This window comes from Phyllobates terribilis, unplaced genomic scaffold (genome assembly GCF_046119375.1).
Source record: "Phyllobates terribilis strain yellow unplaced genomic scaffold, ASM4611937v1 Scaffold_9__5_contigs__length_417890890, whole genome shotgun sequence".
Lineage (NCBI taxonomy): Eukaryota > Metazoa > Chordata > Amphibia > Anura > Dendrobatidae > Phyllobates > Phyllobates terribilis.
The window spans coordinates 191,447,747-191,471,569 of NW_027362769.1; the positions used below are offsets into that span (position 1 = coordinate 191,447,747).

The following is a 23,823-nucleotide window of genomic DNA, read 5'->3' on the forward strand; positions in this document are numbered from 1 at the left end:
GTGTGTCGCTCTGTGGTCGCTCTGTGGTCGCTCTGTGTGTCGCTCTGTGGTCGCTCTGTGGTCGCTCTGTGGTCGCTCTGTGGTCACTCTAGTCACTCTGTGGTCGCTCTGTGTGTCGCTCTGTGGTCACTCTATAGTCTGTGGTCGCTCTGTGGTCACTGTGTGTCGCTCTGTGTGTCGCTCTATAGTCTGTGGTCGCTCTGTGGTAGTTCTGTGGTCACTCTGTGTCTGCTCTGTGGTCGCTCTGTGTGTCGCTCTGTGTGTCGCTCTGTGTGTCGCTCTGTGTGTCGCTCTGTGTGTCGCTCTGTGTGTCGCTCTGTGTGTCGCTCTGTGTGTCGCTCTGTGTGTCGCTCTGTGTGTCGCTCTGTGTGTCGCTCTATAGTCTGTGGTCGCTCTGTGGTCGTTCTGTGGTAGTTCTGTGGTCACTCTGGTCGCTCTGTGTGTCGCTCTGTGGTCGCTCTGTGTGTCGCTCTGTGGTCGCTCTGTGGTCGCTCTGTGGTCACTCTGGTCGCTCTGTAGTCACTCTGTAGTCGCTCTGTGGTCGCTCTGTGGTCACTCTATAGTCTGTGTGTCACTCTGTGGTCACTCTGTGGTCACTCTATAGTCTGTGTGTCGCTCTGTGTGTCGCTCTGTGTGTCGCTCTGTGGTCACTCTATAGTCTGTGTGTCACTCTGTGGTCTCTCTAGTCACTCTGTGGTCACTCTATAGTCTGTGGTCGCTCTGTGGTCGCTCTGTGGTCGCCCTGTGGTCGTTCTGTGGTCACTCTGTGTCTGCTCTGTGGTCGCTCTGTGTGTCGCTCTGTGTGTCGCTCTGTGTGTCGCTCTGTGTGTCGCTCTGTGGTCGCTCTGTGGTCACTCTCATCACTCTGTGGTCGCTCTGTGTGTCACTCTGTGGTCACTCTATAGTCACTCTGTGTGTCACTCTGGTCGCTCTGTGGTCACTCTGGTCACTCTGTGGTCGCTCTGTGGTCACTGTGTGTCGCTCTGTGTGTCGCTCTATAGTCTGTGGTCGCTCTGTGTGTCACTCTAGTCACTCTGTGGTCGCTCTGTGGTCACTGTGTGTCGCTCTGTGTGTCGCTCTATAGTCTGTGGTCACTCTGTGGTCACTCTGTGTCTGCTCTGTGGTCGCTCTGTGGTCGCTCTGTGTGTCGCTCTGTGTGTCGCTCTGTGTGTCGCTCTGTGTGTCGCTCTGTGTGTCGCTCTGTGTGTCGCTCTGTGTGTCGCTCTGTGTGTCGCTCTGTGTGTCGCTCTGTGTGTCGCTCTGTGTGTCGCTCTGTGTGTCGCTCTGTGTGTCGCTCTGTGTGTCGCTCTGTGGTCGCTCTATAGTCACTCTGTGTGTCACTCTAGTCACTCTGTGGTCACTCTATAGTCTGTGGTCACTCTGTCTGCTCTGTGGTCGCTCTGTGGTCGCTCTGTGGTCACTCTAGTCACTCTGTGGTCGCTCTGTGTGTCACTCTGTGGTCACTCTATAGTCACTCTGTGTGTCACTCTAGTCACTCTGTGGTCGCTCTGTGGTCACTGTGTGTCGCTCTGTGGTCACTCTGTGTGTCACTCTGGTCACTCTGTGTGTCACTCTAGTCACTCTGTGTGTCGCTCTGTGTGTCGCTCTGTGGTCACTCTATAGTCTGTGTGTCACTCTGTGGTCACTCTAGTCACTCTTTGGTCACTCTATAGTCTGTGGTCGCTCTGTGGTCGTTCTGTGGTAGTTCTGTGGTCGCCCTGTGGTCGCTCTGTGTGTCGCTCTGTGTGTCGCTCTGTGTGTCACTCTGTGTGTCGCTCTGTGGTCGCTCTGTGGTCGCTCTGTGTGTCGCTCTGTGTGTCGCTCTGTGGTCGCTCTGTGTGTCGCTCTGTGGTCGCTCTGTGTGTCACTCTGTGTGTCACTCTGTGTGTCACTCTAGTCACTCTGTGTGTCGCTCTGTGTGTCGCTCTGTGTGTCGCTCTGTGTGTCGCTCTGTGTGTCGCTCTGTGTGTCGCTCTGTGGTCGCTCTGTGGTCGCTCTGTGTGTCGCTCTGTGGTCACTCTATAGTCACTCTGTGTGTCACTCTGTGTGTCACTCTGTGGTCGCTCTGTGTGTCGCTCTGTGTGTCGCTCTGTGTGTCGCTCTGTGTGTCGCTCTGTGTGTCGCTCTGTGGTCGTTCTGTGGTCACTCTATAGTCTGGTCACTCTGTGGTCGCTCTGTGGTCACTCTGTGTGTCGCTCTGTGTGTCTGCTCTGTGGTCGCTCTGTAGTCACTCTATAGTCGCTCTGTGGTCGCTCTGTGGTCACTCTGTGTGTCGCTCTGTGTGTCGCTCTGTGTGTCGCTCTGTGGTCGTTCTGTGGTCACTCTGTGGTCACTCTATAGTCTGGTCACTCTGTGGTCGCTCTGTGGTCACTCTGTGTGTCGCTCTGTGTGTCTGCTCTGTGGTCGCTCTGTAGTCACTCTATAGTCGCTCTGTGGTCGCTCTGTGGTCGCTCTGTGGTCGCTCTGTGGTCGCTCTGTGGTCGCTCTGTAGTCACTCTATAGTCACTCTGTGGTCGCTCTGTAGTCACTCTGTGGTCACTCTGTGGTCGCTCTGTGGTCGCTCTGTGGTCGCTCTGTGGTCGCTCTGTGGTCGCTCTGTCTGCTCTGTGGTCGCTCTGTAGTCGCTCTGTGGTCACTCTGTGGTCACTCTGTGTCTGCTCTGTGGTCACTCTGTGTCTGCTCTGTGGTCGCTCTGTAGTCGCTCTGTGGTCACTCTATAGTCGCTCTGTGGTCGCACTGTGGTTGCACTGTGGTCGCTCTGTGGTCGCTCTGTGTGTCACTCTGTGGTGGCTCTGTGGTCACTCTATAGTCACTCTGTGTGTCGCTCTGTGGTCGCTCTGTGGGTCGCTCTGTGGGTCGCTCTGTGGGTCGCTCTGTGGGTCGCGCTGTGTGTCGCGCTGTGTGTCGCGCTGTGTGTCGCGCTGTGTGTCGCGCTGTGTGTCGCTCTGTGTGTCGCTCTGTGTGTCGCTCTGTGTGTCGCTCTGTGTGTCGCTCTATGGTCACTCTATAGTCTGTGTGTCACTCTGTGGTCACTCTGTGGTCACTCTATAGTCTGTGGTCGTTCTGTGGTAGTTCTGTGGTCGCTCTGTGTGTCGCTCTGTGTGTCGCTCTGTGGTCGCTCTGTGGTCGCTCTGTGGTCGCTCTGGTCGCTCTGTGTGTCTGCTCTGTGGTCGCTCTGTGTGTCTGCTCTGTGGTCGATCTGTGTGTCTGCTCTGTGGTCGCTCTGTGTGTCGCTCTGTGTGTCGCTCTGTGTGTCGCTCTGTGTGTCGCTCTGTGTGTCGCTCTGTGTGTCGCTCTGTGTGTCTGCTCTGTGTGTCGCTCTGTGTGTCGCTCTGTGTGTCGCTCTGTGTGTCGCTCTGTGTGTCGCTCTGTGTGTCGCTCTGTGTGTCGCTCTGTGTGTCGCTCTGTGTGTCACTCTAGTCGCTCTGTGGTCGCTCTGTGGTCACTCTATAGTCACTCTGTGTGTCACTCTAGTCACTCTGTGGTCACTCTGTGTGTCACTCTGTGGTCACTCTGTGTGTCACTCTAGTCGCTCTGTGTGTCGCTCTGTGTGTCGCTCTGTGTCCGCTCTGTGTCCGCTCTGTGGTCGCTCTGTGTGTTTGCTCTGTGTGTCGCTCTGTGTGTCGCTCTGTGTGTCGCTCTGTGTGTCGCTCTGTGGTCGCTGTGTGTGTCGCTCTGTGGTCACTCTGTGTGTCGCTCTGTGTGTCGCTCTGTGTTCGCTCTGTGTGTCGCTCTGTGTGTCGCTCTGTGTCTGCTCTGTGTGTCGCTCTGTGTGTCGCTCTGTGTGTCGCTCTGTGTGTCGCTCTGTGTGTCGCTCTGTGTGTCGCTCTGTGTGTCGCTCTGTGGTCGCTCTGTGTGTCGCTCTGTGTGTCGCTCTGTGTGTCTGCTCTGTGTGTCGCTCTGTGTGTCGCTCTGTGTGTCGCTCTGTGTGTCGCTCTGTGTGTCGCTCTGTGTGTCGCTCTGTGTGTCGCTCTGTGTGTCGCTCTGTGTGTCGCTCTGTGTGTCTGCTCTGTGTGTCGCTCTGTGTGTCGCTCTGTGTGTCGCTCTGTGTGTCGCTCTGTGTGTCGCTCTGTGTGTCGCTCTGTGTGTCGCTCTGTGTGTCGCTCTGTGGTCGCTCTGTGTGTCGCTCTGTGGTCACTCTATAGTCACTCTGTGTGTCACTTTAGTCACTCTGTGGTCGCTCTGTGTGTCGATCTGTGTGGTCGCTCTGTGGTCGCTCTGTGGTCGCTCTGTGGTCACTCTGTGGTCACTCTATAGTCTGGTCACTCTGTGGTCGCTCTGTAGTCGCTCTGTGGTCACTCTATAGTCACTCTGTGGTCGCTCTGTATTCACTCTGTGGTCACTTTGTGGTCACTCTGTGGTCGCTCTGTAGTCACTCTGTGGTCGCTCTGTGGTCGCTCTGTGGTCGCTCTGTGGGTCGCTCTGTGGGTCGCTCTGTGTGTCGCTCTGTGTGTCGCTCTGTGTGTCGCTCTGTGGTCACTCTATAGTCTGTGGTCGCTCTGTGTCTGCTCTGTGGTCGCTCTGTGTGTCGCTCTGTGTGTCGCTCTGTGTGTCGCTCTGTGTGTCGCTCTGTGTGTCGCTCTGTGTGTCGCTCTGTGTGTCGCTCTGTGTGTCGCTCTGTGTGTCGCTCTGTGTGTGGCTCTGTGTGTGGCTCTGTGTGTGGCTCTGTGTGTGGCTCTGTGTGTCGCTCTGTGTGTCGCTCTGTGTGTCGCTGTGTGGTCGCTCTATAGTCTGTGGTCACTCTGGTCGCTCTGTGGTCGCTCTGTGGTCGCTCTGTGGTCGCTCTGTGGTCGCTCTGTGGTCACTCTGTGGTCACTCTATAGTCACTCTGTGTGTCACTCTAGTCACTCTGTGTGTCACTCTAGTCGCTCTGTGGTCGCTCTGTGGTCGCTCTGTGGTCGCTCTGTGGTAGCTCTGTGGTCGCTCTGTGGTCGCTCTGTGTGTCGCTCTGTGGTCGCTCTGTGTGTCACTCTGTGGTCACTCTATAGTCACTCTGTGTGTCACTCTAGTCACTCTGTGTGTCACTCTAGTCACTCTGTGTGTCACTCTGTGTTCGCTCTGTGGTCGCTCTGTGGTCACTCTATAGTCTGTGGTCACTCTGGTCGCTCTGTGGTCGCTCTGTGGTCGCTCTGTGGTCACTCTATAGTCACTCTGTGTGTCACTCTAGTCACTCTGTGTGTCACTCTAGTCACTCTGTGTGTCACTCTAGTCGCTCTGTGGTCGCTCTGTGTGTCACTCTGTGGTCACTCTATAGTCACTCTGTGTGTCACTCTAGTCACTTTGTGTGTCACTCTAGTCACTCTGTGTGTCACTCTAGTCGCTCTGTGGTCGCTCTGTGGTCACTCTATAGTCACTCTGTGTGTCACTCTGTGGTCACTCTGTGTGTCACTCTAGTCACTCTGTGGTCGCTCTGTGTGTCACTCTGTGGTCACTCTGTGTGTCACTCTAGTCACTCTGTGTGTCGCTCTGTGTGTCGCTCTGTGTGTCGCTCTGTGTGTCGCTCTGTGTGTCACTCTAGTCGCTCTGTAGTCGCTCTGTGTGTCGCTCTGTGTGTCGCTCTGTGTGTCGCTCTGTGTGTCGCTCTGTGTGTCGCTCTGTGTGTCGCTCTGTGTGTCGCTCTGTGTGTCGCTCTGTGGTCGCTCTGTGGTCGCTCTGTAGTCGCTCGGTGTGTCGCTCGGTGTGTCGCTCGGTGTGTCGCTCTGTGTGTCGCTCTGTGTGTCGCTCTGTGTGTCGCTCTGTGTGTCGCTCTGTGTGTCGCTCTGTGTGTCGCTCTGTGTGTCGCTCTGTGTGTCGCTCTGTGGTCGCTCTGTGGTCGCTCTGTGGTCGCTCTATAGTCTGTGGTCACTCTGGTCGCTCTGTGGTCGCTCTGTGGTCACTCTATAGTCACTCTGTGTGTCACTCTAGTCACTCTGTGTGTCACTCTAGTCACTCTGTGTGTCACTCTAGTCACTCTGTGGTAGCTCTCTGGTCGCTCTGTGGTAGCTCTCTGGTCGCTCTGTGGTCGCTCTGTGGTCGCTCTGTGGTCGCTCTGTGTGTCACTCTGTGGTCGCTCTGTGTGTCACTCTGTGGTCGCTCTGTGGTCACTCTATAGTCACTCTGTGTGTCACTCTAGTCACTCTGTGTGTCACTCTAGTCACTCTGTGTGTCACTCTAGTCACTCTGTGTGTCACTCTAGTCACTCTATAGTCACTCTGTGTGTCACTCTGTGGTCACTCTGTGTGTCACTCTAGTCACTCTGTGTGTCACTCTGTGGTCACTCTGTGTGTCACTCTAGTCACTCTGTGGTCGCTCTGTGTGTCACTCTGTGTGTCGCTCTGTGTGTCGCTCTGTGTGTCGCTCTGTGGTCGCTCTGTGTTCGCTCTGTGTTCGCTCTGTGGTCGCTCTGTGTGTCACTCTGTGGTCGCTCTGTGGTCACTCTATAGTCACTCTGTGTGTCACTCTAGTCACTCTGTGTGTCACTCTAGTCACTCTGTGTGTCACTCTAGTCGCTCTGTGGTCGCTCTGTGGTCACTCTATAGTCACTCTGTGTGTCACTCTAGTCACTCTGTGTGTCACTCTGTGGTCACTCTGTGTGTCACTCTAGTCACTCTGTGGTCGCTCTGTGTGTCACTCTGTGGTCACTCTGTGTGTCGCTCTGTGTGTCGCTCTGTGTGTCGCTCTGTGTGTCGCTCTGTGGTCGCTCTGTGTGTCGCTCTGTGTGTCGCTCTGTGTGTCGCTCTGTGTGTCGCTCTGTGTGTCGCTCTGTGTGTCGCTCTGTGTGTCGCTCTGTGGTCGCTCTGTGTGTCGCTCTGTGTGTCGCTCTGTGTGTCGCTCTGTGTGTCGCTCTGTGTGTCGCTCTGTGTGTCACTCTGTGGTCGCTCTGTGTGTCGCTCTGTGTGTCGCTCTGTGTGTCGCTCTGTGTGTCGCTCTGTGGTCGCTCTGTGTGTCGCTCTGTGTGTCGCTCTGTGGTCGCTCTGTGGTCACTCTAGTCACTCTGTGTGTCGCTCTGTGTGTCGCTCTGTGGTCGCTCTGTGTGTCGCTCTGTGTGTCGCTCTGTGGTCGCTCTGTGGTCGCTCTGTGGTCACTCTAGTCGCTCTGTGTGTCGCTCTGTGTGTCGCTCTGTGTGTCGCTCTGTGTGTCGCTCTGTGTGTCGCTCTGTGTGTCGCTCTGTGTGTCGCTCTGTGTGTCACTCTGTGGTCGCTCTGTGTGTCGCTCTGTGTCGCTCTGTGTGTCGCTCTGTGTGTCGCTCTGTGGTCGCTCTGTGTGTCGCTCTGTGTGTCGCTCTGTGGTCGCTCTGTGGTCACTCTAGTCACTCTGTGTGTCGCTCTGTGTGTCGCTCTGTGGTCGCTCTGTGTGTCGCTCTGTGTGTCGCTCTGTGTGTCGCTCTGTGGTCGCTCTGTGGTCGCTCTGTGGTCACTCTAGTCGCTCTGTGTGTCGCTCTGTGTGTCGCTCTGTGTGTCGCTCTGTGTGTCGCTCTGTGTGTCACTCTGCGGCCGCTCTGTGTGTCGCTCTGTGTGTCGCTCTGTGTGTCGCTCAATAGTCTGTGGTCGTTCTGTGGTAGTTCTGTGGTCACTCTGTGTCTGCTCTGTGGTCGCTCTGTGGTCGCTCTGTGTGTCGCTCTGTGGTCACTCTGTGGTCACTCTGTGGTCACTCTGTGTCTGCTCTGTAGTCACTCTGTGGTCGCTCTGTAGTCACTCTGTGGTCGTTCTGTGGTAGTTCTGTGGTCACTCTGTGTGTCGCTCTGTGGTCGCTCTGTGTGTCGCTCTGTGGTCGCTCTGTGTGTCGCTCTGTGGTCGCTCTGTGTGTCGCTCTGTGGTCGCTCTGTGGTCGCTCTGTGGTCGCTCTGTGGTCACTCTAGTCACTCTGTGGTCGCTGTGTGTGTCGCTCTGTGGTCACTCTATAGTCTGTGGTCACTCTGTGGTCGCTCTGTGGTCACTGTGTGTCGCTCTGTGTGTCGCTCTATAGTCTGTGGTCGCTCTGTGGTCGCTCTGTGGTCACTCTAGTCACTCTGTGGTCGCTCTGTGTGTCGCTCTGTGGTCACTCTATAGTCTGTGGTCACTCTGTGGTCGCTCTGTGGTCACTGTGTGTCGCTCTGTGTGTCGCTCTATAGTCTGTGGTCGCTCTGTGGTAGTTCTGTGGTCACTCTGTGTCTGCTCTGTGGTCGCTCTGTGTGTCGCTCTGTGTGTCGCTCTGTGTGTCGCTCTGTGTGTCGCTCTGTGTGTCGCTCTGTGTGTCGCTCTGTGTGTCGCTCTGTGTGTCGCTCTGTGTGTCGCTCTATAGTCTGTGGTCGCTCTGTGGTCGTTCTGTGGTAGTTCTGTGGTCACTCTGGTCGCTCTGTAATCACTCTGTGGTCGCTCTGTGGTCGCTCTGTGGTCACTCTGGTCGCTCTGTAGTCACTCTGTAGTCGCTCTGTGGTCGCTCTGTGTGTCGCTCTGTGGTCACTCTATAGTCTGTGTGTCACTCTGTGGTCACTCTGTGGTCACTCTATAGTCTGTGTGTCGCTCTGTGTGTCGCTCTGTGTGTCGCTCTGTGTGTCGCTCTGTGGTCACTCTATAGTCTGTGTGTCACTCTGTGGTCTCTCTAGTCACTCTGTGGTCACTCTATAGTCTGTGGTCGCTCTGTGGTCGCCCTGTGGTCGTTCTGTGGTCACTCTGTGTCTGCTCTGTGGTCGCTCTGTGTGTCGCTCTGTGTGTCGCTCTGTGTGTCGCTCTGTGTGTCGCTCTGTGTGTCGCTCTGTGTGTCGCTCTGTGTGTCGCTCTGTGGTCGCTCTGTGGTCGCTCTGTGGTCGCTCTGTGGTCGCTCTGTGGTCGCTCTGTGGTCACTCTCATCACTCTGTGGTCGCTCTGTGTGTCACTCTGTGGTCACTCTATAGTCACTCTGTGTGTCACTCTGGTCGCTCTGTGGTCACTCTGGTCGCTCTGTGGTCACTCTGGTCACTCTGTGGTCGCTCTGTGGTCACTGTGTGTCGCTCTGTGTGTCGCTCTATAGTCTGTGGTCGCTCTGTGTGTCACTCTAGTCACTCTGTGGTCGCTCTGTGGTCACTGTGTGTCGCTCTGTGTGTCGCTCTATAGTCTGTGGTCGCTCTGTGGTCGTTCTGTGGTAGTTCTGTGGTCACTCTGTGGTCACTCTGTGTCTGCTCTGTGGTCGCTCTGTGTGTCGCTCTGTGTGTCGCTCTGTGTGTCGCTCTGTGTGTCGCTCTGTGTGTCGCTCTGTGTGTCGCTCTGTGTGTCGCTCTGTGTGTCGCTCTGTGTGTCGCTCTGTGTGTCGCTCTGTGTGTCGCTCTGTGTGTCGCTCTGTGTGTCGCTCTGTGTGTCGCTCTGTGGTCGCTCTGTGGTCGCTCTGTGTGTCACTCTGGTCACTCTATAGTCACTCTGTGTGTCACTCTAGTCACTCTGTGGTCACTCTATAGTCTGTGGTCACTCTGTCTGCTCTGTGGTCGCTCTGTGGTCGCTCTGTGGTCACTCTAGTCACTCTGTGGTCGCTCTGTGTGTCACTCTGTGGTCACTCTATAGTCACTCTGTGTGTCACTCTAGTCACTCTGTGGTCGCTCTGTGGTCACTGTGTGTCGCTCTGTGGTCACTCTGTGTGTCACTCTGGTCACTCTGTGTGTCACTCTAGTCACTCTGTGTGTCGCTCTGTGTGTCGCTCTGTGGTCACTCTATAGTCTGTGTGTCACTCTGTGGTCACTCTAGTCACTCTTTGGTCACTCTATAGTCTGTGGTCGCTCTGTGGTCGTTCTGTGGTAGTTCTGTGGTCGCCCTGTGGTCGCTCTGTGTGTCGCTCTGTGTGTCACTCTGTGTGTCGCTCTGTGGTCGCTCTGTGGTCGCTCTGTGTGTCGCTCTGTGTGTCGCTCTGTGGTCGCTCTGTGGTCGCTCTGTGTGTCACTCTGTGTGTCACTCTGTGTGTCACTCTGTGTGTCACTCTGTGTGTCACTCTAGTCACTCTGTGTGTCGCTCTGTGTGTCGCTCTGTGTGTCGCTCTGTGTGTCGCTCTGTGTGTCGCTCTGTGTGTCGCTCTGTGGTCGCTCTGTTGTCGCTCTGTGTGTCGCTCTGTGGTCACTCTATAGTCACTCTGTGTGTCACTCTGTGTGTCACTCTGTGGTCGCTCTGTGTGTCGCTCTGTGTGTCGCTCTGTGTGTCGCTCTGTGTGTCGCTCTGTGGTCGTTCTGTGGTCACTCTATAGTCTGGTCACTCTGTGGTCACTCTGTGGTCACTCTGTGTGTCGCTCTGTGTGTCTGCTCTGTGGTCGCTCTGTAGTCACTCTATAGTCGCTCTGTGGTCGCTCTGTGGTCACTCTGTGTGTCGCTCTGTGTGTCTGCTCTGTGGTCGCTCTGTAGTCACTCTATAGTCACTCTGTGGTCGCTCTGTAGTCACTCTGTGGTCACTCTGTGGTCGCTCTGTGGTCGCTCTGTGGTCGCTCTGTGGTCGCTCTGTGGTCGCTCTGTCTGCTCTGTAGTCGCTCTGTGGTCACTCTGTGGTCACTCTGTGTCTGCTCTGTGGTCACTCTGTGTCTGCTCTGTGGTCGCTCTGTAGTCGCTCTGTGGTCACTCTATAGTCACTCTGTGGTCGCTCTGTGGTCGCACTGTGGTTGCACTGTGGTCGCTCTGTGGTCGCTCTGTGTGTCACTCTGTGGTGGCTCTGTGGTCACTCTATAGTCACTCTGTGTGTCGCTCTGTGGTCGCTCTGTGGGTCGCTCTGTGGGTCGCTCTGTGGGTCGCTCTGTGGGTCGCGCTGTGTGTCGCGCTGTGTGTCGCGCTGTGTGTCGCGCTGTGTGTCGCTCTGTGTGTCGCTCTGTGTGTCGCTCTGTGTGTCGCTCTGTGTGTCGCTCTGTGTGTCGCTCTATGGTCACTCTATAGTCTGTGTGTCACTCTGTGGTCACTCTATAGTCTGTGGTCGTTCTGTGGTAGTTCTGTGGTCGCTCTGTGTGTCGCTCTGTGGTCGCTCTGTGGTCGCTCTGGTCGCTCTGTGTGTCTGCTCTGTGGTCGCTCTGTGTGTCTGCTCTGTGTGTCTGCTCTGTGTGTCGCTCTGTGTGTCGCTCTGTGTGTCGCTCTGTGTGTCGCTCTGTGTCTGCTCTGTGTGTCTGCTCTGTGTGTCTGCTCTGTGTGTCGCTCTGTGTGTCGCTCTGTGTGTCGCTCTGTGTGTCGCTCTGTGTGTCGCTCTGTGTGTCGCTCTGTGTGTCGCTCTGTGTGTCGCTCTGTGTGTCGCTCTGTGTGTCGCTCTGTGTGTCGCTCTGTGGTCACTCTATAGTCACTCTGTGTGTCACTCTAGTCACTCTGTGTGTCACTCTAGTCGCTCTGTGTGTCACTCTAGTCGCTCTGTGTGTCACTCTAGTCGCTCTGTGTGTCACTCTAGTCGCTCTGTGGTCGCTCTGTAGTCTCTCTGTGGTAGCTCTGTGGTAGCTCTGTGGTAGCTCTGTGGTAGCTCTGTGGTAGCTCTGTGGTCGCTCTGTGGTCGCTCTAGTCGCTCTGTGGTCGCTCTGTAGTCACTCTATAGTCGCTCTGTGGTCACTCTGTGGTCACTCTGTGTCTGCTCTGTGGTCACTCTGTGTCTGCTCTGTGGTCACTCTGTGTCTGCTCTGTGGTCGCTCTGTAGTCGCTCTGTGGTCACTCTATAGTCACTCTGTGGTCGCTCTGTGGTCGCACTGTGGTTGCACTGTGGTCGCTCTGTGGTCGCTCTGTGTGTCACTCTGTGGTGGCTCTGTGGTCACTCTATAGTCACTCTGTGTGTCGCTCTGTGGTCGCTCTGTGGGTCGCTCTGTGGGTCGCTCTGTGGGTCGCTCTGTGGGTCGCTCTGTGTGTCGCGCTGTGTGTCGCGCTGTGTGTCGCTCTGTGTGTCGCTCTGTGTGTCGCTCTGTGTGTCGCTCTGTGTGTCGCTCTGTGTGTCGCTCTATGGTCACTCTATAGTCTGTGTGTCACTCTGTGGTCACTCTGTGGTCACTCTATAGTCTGTGGTCGTTCTGTGGTAGTTCTGTGGTCGCTCTGTGTGTCGCTCTGTGGTCGCTCTGTGGTCGCTCTGGTCGCTCTGTGTGTCTGCTCTGTGGTCGCTCTGTGTGTCTGCTCTGTGGTCGCTCTGTGTGTCGCTCTGTGTGTCTGCTCTGTGTGTCGCTCTGTGTGTCGCTCTGTGTGTCGCTCTGTGTGTCGCTCTGTGTGTCGCTCTGTGTCTGCTCTGTGTGTCGCTCTGTGTGTCGCTCTGTGTGTCGCTCTGTGTCTGCTCTGTGTGTCTGCTCTGTGTGTCGCTCTGTGTCTGCTCTGTGTGTCGCTCTGTGTCTGCTCTGTGTGTCTGCTCTGTGTGTCGCTCTGTGTGTCGCTCTGTGTGTCGCTCTGTGTGTCGCTCTGTGTGTCGCTCTGTGTGTCGCTCTGTGTGTCGCTCTGTGTGTCGCTCTGTGTGTCGCTCTGTGTGTCGCTCTGTGGTCGCTCTGTGGTCACTCTATAGTCACTCTGTGTGTCACTCTAGTCACTCTGTGTGTCACTCTAGTCGCTCTGTGTGTCACTCTAGTCGCTCTGTGTGTCACTCTAGTCGCTCTGTGTGTCACTCTAGTCGCTCTGTGGTCGCTCTGTAGTCTCTCTGTGGTAGCTCTGTGGTAGCTCTGTGGTCGCTCTGTGGTCACTCTATAGTCACTCTGTGTGTCACTCTAGTCACTCTGTGTGTCACTCTAGTCGCTCTGTGGTCGCTCTGTGGTCACTCTATAGTCACTCTGTGTGTCACTCTAGTCACTCTGTGGTCACTCTGTGTGTCACTCTGTGGTCACTCTGTGTGTCACTCTAGTCGCTCTGTGTGTCGCTCTGTGTGTCGCTCTGTGTGTCGCTCTGTGTCTGCTCTGTGTGTCGCTCTGTGTGTCGCTCTGTGTGTCGCTCTGTGTGTCGCTCTGTAGTCACTCTGTGTGTCGCTCTGTGTGTCGCTCTGTGTGTCGCTCTGTGGTCGCTCTGTGTGTCGCTCTGTGTGTCGCTCTGTGTGTCGCTCTGTGTGTCGCTCTGTGTGTCGCTCTGTGTGTCGCTCTGTGTGTCGCTCTGTGTGTCGCTCTGTGTGTCGCTCTGTGTGTCGCTCTGTGTGTCGCTCTGTGTGTCGCTCTGTGTGTCGCTCTGTGTGTCTGCTCTGTGTGTCGCTCTGTGTCGCTCTGTGTGTCGCTCTGTGTGTCGCTCTGTGTGTCGCTCTGTGTGTCGCTCTGTGGTCGCTCTGTGGTCGCTCTGTGGTCGCTCTGTGTGTCGCTCTGTGTGTCTGCTCTGTGTGTCTGCTCTGTGTGTCGCTCTGTGTGTCGCTCTGTGTGTCGCTCTGTGTGTCGCTCTGTGTGTCGCTCTGTGTGTCGCTCTGTGGTCGCTCTGTGTGTCAGTCTGTGTGTCGCTCTGTGTGTCGCTCTGTGGTCGCTCTGTGGTCGCTCTGTGTGTCGCTCTGTGGTCGCTCTGTGGTCGCTCTGTGGTCGCTCTGTGTGTCGCTCTGTGGTCGCTCTGTGGTCGCTCTGTGTCTGCAGACTGATGAATCCCCCAGCGCACGCACTGTATAGTGTATGAAGCCCCCACTAGACGGGTTCTGGCCCGGACTCTGTATAACACATATATAACCTCCGGTCCCGGCCAGAAACCGACCAATCACCTCATCGCACAGTGCGAGCTCAGGGGGGATTCATAGCTCTGCAGTCACACACCGGACATAGAGGGACTGCGGATAGATCGATTTAGACCCAACAAACCCTCTTTGGGAGACATTTTTGAAATGATTCTTATTAGGATTATTTACATGGCAAAAACCTGGGAGGTGTAGACATGTTCACGTCCACTCTGCATCCTACTGGCCTGGAATTGAGGCTAAATAAATGGACATTAAAGGGGTTTTCCCACGAGCAAAAGTCCATTTTAATCAATAGATCTTGGAATATTAATAACTTCCACAATTGGATGTTTAAATATAATGTTCCTGTGCTGAGATAATGTTATACATGTCCCCTGCTGTGTCCTGTGTAATGTCTGACCGTGCAGGGACATGATCTGATCATACCACATCTCCTGGCCAGGGGAGGACGCAGGAGAGTCTACAGGCGGGACGGCCGGGGATCACAGCTGATTCTTTTTGTGAGCTGTAAAACATTTCCCTACCTGTTTTCAAACCATGTTTTATTTCAAGAAAGAATCATCTGTGATCCCGGCTGTCCTGTCTGTAGACTCTCCTGCGTCCTCCCCGGCCGTCCCGTCTGTAGACTCTCCTGCGTCCTCCCCGGCCGTCCCGTCTGTAGACTCTCCTGCGTCCTCCCCGGCCGTCCCGTCTGTAGACTCTCCTGCGTCCTCCCCGGCCGTCCCGTCTGTAGACTCTCCTGCTTCCTCCCCGGCCGTCCCGTCTGTAGACTCTCCTGCGTCCTCCCCGGCCGTCCTGTCTGTAGACTCTCCTGCGTCCTCCCCGGCCGTCCCGTCTGTAGACTCTCCTGCGTCCTCCCCGGCCGTCCTGTCTGTAGACTCTCCTGCGTCCTCCCCGGCCGTCCCGTCTGTAGACTCTCCTGCGTCCTCCCCGGCCGTCCCGTCTGTAGACTCTCCTGCGTCCTCCCCGGCCGTCCCGTCTGTAGACTCTCCTGCGTCCTCCCCGGCCGTCCTGTCTGTATACTCTCCTGCGTCCTCCCCGGCCGTCCTGTCTGTATACTCTCCTGCGTCCTCCCCGGCCGTCCTGTCTGTAGACTCTCCTGCGTCCTCCCTGGCCGTCCTGTCTGTATACTGTCCTGCGTCCTCTCCGGCCGTCCTGTCTGTAGACTCTCCTGCGTCCTCCCCGGCTGTCCTGTCTGTAGACTCTCCTGCGTCCTCCCCGGCCGTCCTGTCTGTAGACTCTCCTGCGTCCTCCCCGGCCGTCCCGCCTGTAGACTCTCCTGCGTCCCCCCCGGCCGTCCCGTCTGTAGACTCTCCTGCGTCCTCCCCGTCCTCCCCGGCCGTCCCGTCTGTAGACTCTCCTGCGTCCTCCCCGGCCGTCCTGTCTGTAGACTCTCCTGCGTCCTCCCCGGCCGTCCTGTCTGTATACTCTCCTGCGTCCTCCCCGGCCGTCCTGTCTGTAGACTCTCCTGCGTCCTCCCAGGCTGTCCTGTCTGTAGACTCTCCTGCGTCCTCCCCGGCCGTCCTGTCTGTAGACTCTCCTGCGTCCTCCCCGGCCGTCCCGCCTGTAGACTCTCCTGCGTCCCCCCCGGCCGTCCCGTCTGTAGACTCTCCTGCGTCCTCCCCGTCCTCCCCGGCCGTCCCGTCTGTAGACTCTCCTGCGTCCTCCCCGGCCGTCCTGTCTGTAGACTCTCCTGCGTCCTCCCCGGCCGTCCTGTCTGTAGACTCTGCTGCGTCCTCCCCGGCCGTCCTGTCTGTAGACTCTCCTGCGTCCTCCCCGGCCGTCCTGTCTGTAGACTCTCCTGCGTCCTCCCCGGCCGTCCTGTCTGTAGACTCTCCTGCGTCCTCCCCGGCCGTCCTGTCTGTAGACTCTCCTGCGTCCTCCCCTGCCCAGAAGCTGTAGTATGACCAGACCATGTTCCTGCACGGTCAGACCCGGTCATTACATAGTACACAGCAGGGGACATGTATAACATTATCTCAGCACAGGAACATTTTTTTTAAACATCCAATTGGGGAAGGTATTAATATTCCAAGATCTATTGATTAAAATGAACTTTTGTTCGTGGGAAAACCCCATGAAATGGTTCTGAATATTTCTGGCAACATAACACTAACATCTTGGTCCCTGACAAATACTAATTAACCGGGGCAGCACGGTGGCTCAGTGGTTAGCACGGTGGCTCAGTGGTTAGCACTGCAGCCTTGGAGCGCTGGGGTCCTGGGTTCAAATCCCACCAAGGACAACATGTGCAAGGTGTTTGTATGTCCTCCCTGTGTTTGTGTGGGTTTCCTCCCACACTCCAAAGACTGATGGGTAATGTAGATTGTGAGCCCCAATGGGGACAGTGCCCATAATATCTGTAAAGCGCTGTGGAATTAATGGTGCTATATAAGTGAGTAAAAAATAAAATAAAAAAATCAGAACCATTCCACTCAGGACTTCTATCTGCAGGGTAGCCTCAGATTCACATAGAAGCTGCCACTGGGGGGAGCTCCCTGTATACAGAGATACATGGTAAGATCTTGTCTGCAGCCACCACTAGGGGGAGCTCCCTGTATACAGAGATACATGATAAGATCCTGTCTGCAGCCACCACTAGGGGGAGCTCCCTGTATACAGAGATACATGATAAGATCCTGTCTGCAGCTACCACTAGGGGGAGCTCCCTGTATACAGAGATACATGATAAGATTCTGTCTGAAGTCACCACTAGGGGGAGCTCCCTGTATACAGAGATACATGATAAGATTCTGTCTGCAGCCACCACTAGGGGGAGCTCCCTGTATACAGAGATACATGATAAGATCCTGTCTGCAGCTACCACTAGGGGGAGCTCCCTGTATACAGAGATACATGATAAGATTCTGTCTGAAGTCACCACTAGGGGGAGCTCCCTGTATACAGAGATACATGATAAGATTCTGTCTGCAGCCACCACTAGGGGGAGCTCCCTGTATACAGAGATACATGATAAGATTCTGTCTGCAGCCACCACTAGGGGGAGCTCCCCGTATACAGTGTAAGGTGGCTAATGGTCGCGTAGTGGATGGGAGGTATGTAGCACAGGGATGGCTGGTCTCTGTGATGTAACCCGGTGTATTTTCTCTAGTGCACCTGGGATCGGGTTATGGGTAGCTTGGAGAGATGGGCGGGTCCAGCTACCCACTTCCCTCACCTCTGGGTGTGGTTTCCAGCCTATATAATGGAGGCTGTTGTTTGGCACATGGTCTGTGTGTTTGGAGGGAGAAGGCCTCCTGTGTATATATTGTCTCCATACCGAGCCAGGATACTGGACGCTGCAGTACACCAGCCGGTGTGATCACAGCGCCGGCCATCCAGACACTTTGCTATAAGGACTGTTATTTTTCCTTTTGTCTGCAGTAAAGGCTGTTTGTTTGCATTTTCCTTTTGAACGGTTTACGAAGCCAATAAACCGTTACGGACATATAAAGGAACCTGCCTCCTGTTTGCCTCAAACCGCACCTGAGTGAGTACCAACCCTACAATTGGCGTTAGACATGCGGGCAGCGTTCCCAGCAGAGAAGTGTGACTGCTACAGGAAGGACTGCAAGTCCTGGGTCAAGTCTGTGGCAAAACAGCCAGCATCGGCAGAAAAATGGAGGACCTGCTGAAACACTTGGTCCAGTCGCAGCAGCAGCAGGAGACCAACCGGCTGTTACAGCAGATCCAGCAGGAACAGCAGCAGCAGATGCAGCTTCTGGCAACCGCCATCCAGGGCAGGACAAGCGCCCCAAGTCCGGCTGATGACACCCATGTCCGGAAGGCGGTAAGACGAGCCTTGCAGAAAATGACCCCAGGGGATGACGTTGAGGCCTTCCTGACCTTGTTTGAAAGGGTCGCCGAGAAGGAAATACTTCGGCCAAAGCAGTGGGCAGAGGTACTGGCGCCATACTTGATGGGAGAGGCCCAGATCGCATACTATTATTTAACTTTGCAGGATCCCAAAGAGTATGGCAAGCTAAAAACTGAGATTCTCTCACGCTTGGGGTTGACAATAACTATCAGGGCGCAGCGGGTTCACCTCTGGGCGTATTACCGGGACAAACCACCTCGCTCCCAAATGTTTGACCTGTTCCACCTGGTCCAGAAGTTGCTGCAGCCGGAGTCCTCTATGCCTGTGCAGATGGTATAGCTTGTGGTGATGGACCGTTTTGTGCTCTTCCTACCGAGGTCCATACAGACTTGGGTTGCCCAGGGTGATCCCCGGAATGCGAATGAACTGATCGAACTGGTCGAGATATACCAGGGGGTTGAAGGTTCTTTGGGAAGACAGCTCACTCCATACTGGGGGCCCCAGGATGAGACCGAGGCCCAAAAAGGGGTGGGGCGTCCAAGGTCCAAAGTGGCGGGGAGCTGGGGCCCAAGGTCCCAACGGGTGAGGTTGTTTGCTGGAGGTGCCACTGCCCAGGCCATATAGGCTCCCATTGTCCCCTGACCTCCGAGCCGATGGACTGTAACATAGGAATCCGTTGTTCATATTATGCGTGTCCGGCCTGCAGTGTGAACTGTCCACCCAGCGAGGGGTGGACAGTGAAGGTGAACGGGCGGCAGGTAACGGCACTGCTAGGTCTGGTGACCCTTGTGACGGCCACCCTTCCTCTCCAACTGATCCCGGGGAAAAAAGTCGGTGTACGGTTCATCCATGGGGATGCTAAGGACTACCCTATGGCCAGAGTGGACATTGAAACGGGCTACGGTACTGAATCCCACAAGGTCGGTGTCTTTCAGGACTTTTTGCACCCTATAATTATAGGCCGAGACTTTTGTTTATTTTGGGATCTGTGGGTGAAGGGTTCTGGGTTCGCTGGTTCAGATAGGAAACCAGTTAACCCTGATGAGGTATCACCACACCCAGAGTCGGACAGGTTTCCCTTTTGTGTCCTTGTGGGGGATGAGGAGGTAGTGTCCGCTGAGTCTGATATTCCAGAGTTAGGATTGACCTATGAGAATTTTGGGTCTGCCCAACATAGGGACCTAACTCTAAAGGAAGCCTTCAATAATGTCACCGTCATAAATGGGGTTGCACAGGAGCCGGGGGCTGACACAAGGTTTCCCTATTTTATGATGAGCAGGGAGTTGTACTGGGTCACGAAAGCGAGGGAAGAGCTGGTGGAACAATTAATAGTGTCAGGCCCCTATAGACCGAAGGTGTTGGACATGGCTCATTCGCATATGTTGGGGGGACATCTAGGGGTGGAAAAAAAACGCAAGAACGGATTTTGCAGAGGTTCTATTGGCCCGGGTGTCACGGGGAAATATTAAAGTATTGCAGGTCCTGCCCTACGTGCCAGCTAACCGCCCCCACCTCTCACTTTCGAAGTCCCCTCATGCCATTGCCCATTATTGAAGTGCCGTTCGAGAGAATTGCCATGGACTTGGTCGGTCCCCTGGTTAAATCTGCTTGTGGGCATCAATATATCTTGGTCACCCTGGACTATGCCACACGTTATCCGGAAGCAATTCCCCTGAGAAATTCCTCCGCAAAGAGTGTAGCCTGCGAATTGGTCCACGTTTTCTCCCGGACAGGTTTACCAAAGGAGATCCTGACCGACCCGGGAACACCTTTTATGAGTAAGGTGATGAGGGAGCTATCCAAGGTCCTGCAAATCTCCCAACTGAGAACTTCACTGTACCTTCCTCAGACAGATGGCCTGGTGGAAACGCTAAAGAGTATGCTGAGGAAGGCCATAGAAAGGGATGGTAGAGACTGGGACTGTCTCCTACCGCATCTGTTGTTCTCCATCCGAGAGGTTCCACAGTCATCTACGGGGTTCTCACCATTCGAACTTATATATGGCCAACATCTGCGAGGTCTCCTGGATATAGCCAAGGAAACCTGGGAAGCCAAGTTCACGCCCACAGAAGCATAATCGAGCACGTGGCACTGATGCAGCAGAGGATTGCGAAGGTGATGCCCATTGCAAAAGGACATCTCCTCCAGGCACAAGAAGCTCAGGCCAGGGTCTACAGCCGGTCAGCCAGAGTGAGGCAATTCAGTCCGGGAGACCGAGTCCTCTTGCTAATTCCTACGGTGGATAGTAAGTTCTTGCCCAAATGGCAAGGGCCATATGAGGTGGTGAAGAAGCTTGGTGATGTGAACTAAAAGGTTTATCAACCGAGATGACGTGAGCCGTACCAGATATACCACGTCAACCTCATCAAGCCGTGGCAAAACAGGAAGGCTGTGGAAGCTCCATGCTTGCTGAGCAAGCCAAAAGGTGACGTTGGTGGAGTTGCAATAGTGGAAACACTAACGAAGGCCCAGAAACAGCAATGTCGGGAGTTACTGCAGAAGAACCAGGATCTGTTCTCGGAATTGCCAGGCCGCACAAGGGTCATAGAACACAAGGTTCTGACGAAGCCACATGTGCAGGTGAACTTGAAGCCCTATCGGATACCTGAGGCCCGACGAGAGTTGATCTCCAAAGAGGTGGCTCTTATGCTGAAACTCGGTGTCATTGAAGAATCCAAGAGCGGTTGGTCGAGCCTGATCATCTTGGTTCCAAAGCCCGATGGTGAGTGGAGATTTTGCAATGACTATCGGAAGTTGAATGAAGTCTCCAAATTCGACGCATATCCCATGCCACGCGTTGGTGAGCTGATCGAGAGGCTTGGGCCAGCAAAGTACATAACCACCTTGGATTTGACGAAGGGATATTGGCAGATCCCCATGCCACAGGGAGCCAAAGAGAAAACTGCGTTTTCTACTTGGATGCTTCTAGTATTTCCGGATGCCGTTTGGACTGCAGGGGGCCTCTGCAACCTTCCAGAGACCTATGGATCGAATTCTTTCACTCCATAAGCAATATGCCGCGGCATACCTGGACGATATTGTTATCTTCAACCCGGACTGGGAGAGTCATCTGGAAAAGGTCCAGGCAGTGTTTGATGCTCTCAGGAAGGCGGGGTTCTCAATAAACCCAAAGAAATGTGCCATGGGGAAAGAAGAATCCAAATACCTGGGTTATGTGGTTGGTAGAGACTAGATCAAATCAGTAAAGAGGAGGCAATCCAAACCTGGCCGACACCGCTGTCCAAAAAAAAATAGGTTAGAGCCTCCCTGGGGATCGTGGGATACTACAGAAGGTTCATCCCAAACTTCGCCATGATGGCCACACCCCTGACTTACCTTCTTAAGGGGACAAAATCAGCCATGGCCAAGTGGACTGCGGAGGCGGAGATGGCCTTTCAAGAGATGAAATTGGCTCTATGTAGGCAACCGGTCCTGGTTGCCCCCGACTTCAAGAAAGAGTTTATACTCCAGACAGATGCCTCAGATGTCTGTTTGGGAGCAGTCCTTTCCCAGGAGATACACGGGGAGGAGCCCCAGTCCTCTACCTGAGTAGGAAGCTGTTCTCTTGCGAGAAAAATTATGTGGTCATAGAGAAGGAGAGCTTGGCCATACAGTGGGTGGTGGACACGTTGCGGTACTATCTGCTAGGTCGAAAATTTAGATTGGTATCCGACCATGCCCCACTCGGATGAGGGAAACAAAGGGGAAAAATGCCAGGGTCACCCGATGGTTTTTAGCCCTACAGGACTTTAACTTACATGTAGAACATAGAGCAGGGAAGCTACATGGTAATGCTGATGCCCTCTTGAGAATCCCCTGTCTAGTGGTAGGAGGTGCCACGCCCCACGGCTCTAGGCAGAGGGGGGAGGTATGTAAGGTAGCCCAGAGTGTTTCTCTAGTGCACATAAGCACTAAGAGGATTGTTTGGTGCACCTGGGAGCCGGATTACGGGTTGCTAGGAGAGAATGGGCGGGTCCAGCAACCCACTTACCTCACCTCTGGGTGTGGTTAACAGCCTATTAAATGGAGGCTGTTGTTTGGCACATGGTCTGTGTGCTTGGAGGGAGAAGGCCTCCTGTGTATGTTTTGTCTCCAGACCGAGCCAGGACACTGGACTTTTCACCAGGCTGTGTGAGGATAGCACTGGCAATCCAGAGACTTTGCTATAAGGACTGTTATCTTTGTTTTTGCCTGCAATAAAGGCTGTTTGTTTGCATTTTGTTTTACGAAGCCAATAAACCATTACGGACATTTAAAGGAACATGCCTCCTGTTTGCCTCACACCGCACCTGAGTGAGTACCATCCCTACAACCTATATATACACAGTGTCCTCCATGTGTATAATGTACAGCTCGGCGTATTATTGTACTTTGTGGCCCTTTGATGTCATTCGTTTCTCGGGGGCCCATTGCTGCTCCTCTGGCAGGGTAATATTGGGGGCTGTATGTCTCCTCTCTATGACTTCGGTGTGTAGTAATATAACAGTTGGGTCTTGCAGAGTCTACGAGAAGTCACCAGGGAGTGTCTGCAGATTGCTCACAGTAACGCGGCTTTGTCCATCTCATTCCCGGCTTTGGGATCTGGACATATTGGTTTGGAGAAGGATAGGGTCGCGGACATCATGACTCAGACGGTTCTCGATTTTGCCAGAGCGACCGAGAGTCGAATGGACGTGAACTTCATCATCCACCCCAGCGACTGGAACATGTTGCAGGTTTGTATCGGGGATGGGGCAGGATCCAGGATGGTAGGTGTGATGACAAAACGGATGCAAGGGGTTAACACGCGTATAGGGGGGTGCAGGGCCAGTGTCCTCCATAGGCGAATGTGGGAGCAGAGGTTTAGGGCAGTGCAGGGCCGGGGAGCACATTCATCAGCCCACGATGGCTGACACCATGTTAGATCGGGCCGCAATGGAGAACCAGGATAGTAGCCGCGTCTCTGGTCCCTGGTGCCGTCCTTTCATCTGACATCTCCGCTAATAGGAGACGGCTTGTTTAATAGTAACCATTGCAGGAGGTGGCGGGTCTAGAGAGGACTTGTCACTTGCTCTAAAATATGGAGTTAAATACCTTCCAGAAACCCCTGATCTCCCTGGATTCTGACGATCTTTTCCGTTTTGCGCTGCATCTCTCCATTACAGAAGTATTCACATTTGATGCTTTTTGGGCAGGAGGAGAAATCTCTGCTCGCAGCCAACTGAGCGTTTCTTCAGAGTCATCTCAGAGAGTTGATCAATCTCAACCTCTGCGCACCTGTGATGGGCAGCATCCAAGAGGGAGGATGACCGCGCCGGAGAGAACGTGAATATCCCGACAATGGAGCGAGACGCAGAATCGGCGGAGATCGGGGATTCCTAGAAGGAGATTGACAGCCCCCCTCTAAGAGTCACCGTGTATATAGCCCCCCTCTAAGAGTCACCGTGTATATAGCCCCCCTCTGAGAGTCACCGTGTATATAGCCCCCCTCTAAGAGTCACCGTGTATATAGCCCCCCTCTGAGAGTCACCGTGTATATAGCCCCCCTCTGAGAGTCACCGTGTATATAGCCCCCCTCTAACAGTCACTGTGTGTATATAGCCCCCCTCTAACAGTCACTGTGTGTATATAGCCCCCCTCTAAGAGTCACCGTGTATATAGCCCCCCTCTAAGAGTAACCGTGTATATAGCCCCCCTCTAAGAGTCACCATCTATATAGCCCCCATTTAAGAGTCACCGTGTATATAGCCCCCCTCTGAGAGTCACCGTGTATGTAGCCCCCCTCTAAGAGTCACCGTGTATATAGCCCCCCTCTAAGAGTCACCGTGTATATAGCCCCCCTCTAAGAGTCACTGTGTATATAGCCCCCCTCTAAGAGTCACTGTGTATATAGCCCCCCTCTAACAGTCACTGTGTATGTAGCCCCCCTCTAAGAGTCACCGTTTATATAGCCCCCCTCTAAGAGTCACCGTTTATATAGCCCCCCTCTAAGAGTCACTGTGTATATAGCCCCCCTCTAAGAGTCACCGTGTATATAGCCCCCCTCTAAGAGTCACTGTGTATATAGCCCCCCTCTAACAGTCACTGTGTATGTAGCCCCCCTCTAAGAGTCACCATGTATATAGCCCCCCTCTAAGAGTCACTGTGTATATAGCTCCCCTCTAAGAGTCACCATGTATATAGCCCCCCTCTAAGAGTCACTGTGTATGTAGCCCCCCTCTAAGAGTCACTGTGTATATAGCCCCCCTCTAAGAGTCACCGTGTATATAGCCCCCCTCTAACAGTCACCGTGTATATAGCCCCCCTCTAAGAGTCACCGTGTATATAGCCCCCCTCTAAGAGTCACCGTGTATATAGCCCCCCTCTAAGAGTCACTGTGTATACAGTGCCTACAAGTAGTATTCAACCCCCTGCAGATTTAGCTGGTTGACACATGCGGAAGTAACTTGGCATTGTGACATTTGTACTGTAGATCAGCCTGGAAGT

The 23,823-nt window shown here is 54.4% G+C and overlaps 1 protein-coding gene across 2 annotated transcripts in view; it reads left to right on the plus strand.

Moving 5' to 3' along the window:
- LOC141161966 (protein mono-ADP-ribosyltransferase PARP9-like) overlaps positions 1-23,823 on the plus strand; it is a 136,305-nt gene that overhangs the window by 76,528 nt on the left and 35,954 nt on the right. The window contains exon 4 of one of the 2 annotated variants that reach the window (XM_073647554.1): positions 21,858-22,073. The exons of the other annotated variant lie outside the window; for it this stretch is intronic. Within the exon in view, the coding sequence (XP_073503655.1) occupies positions 21,858-22,073 (216 nt within the window). The remainder of the gene's footprint in view (positions 1-21,857; positions 22,074-23,823) is intronic. 2 annotated transcript variants of the gene reach the window in all.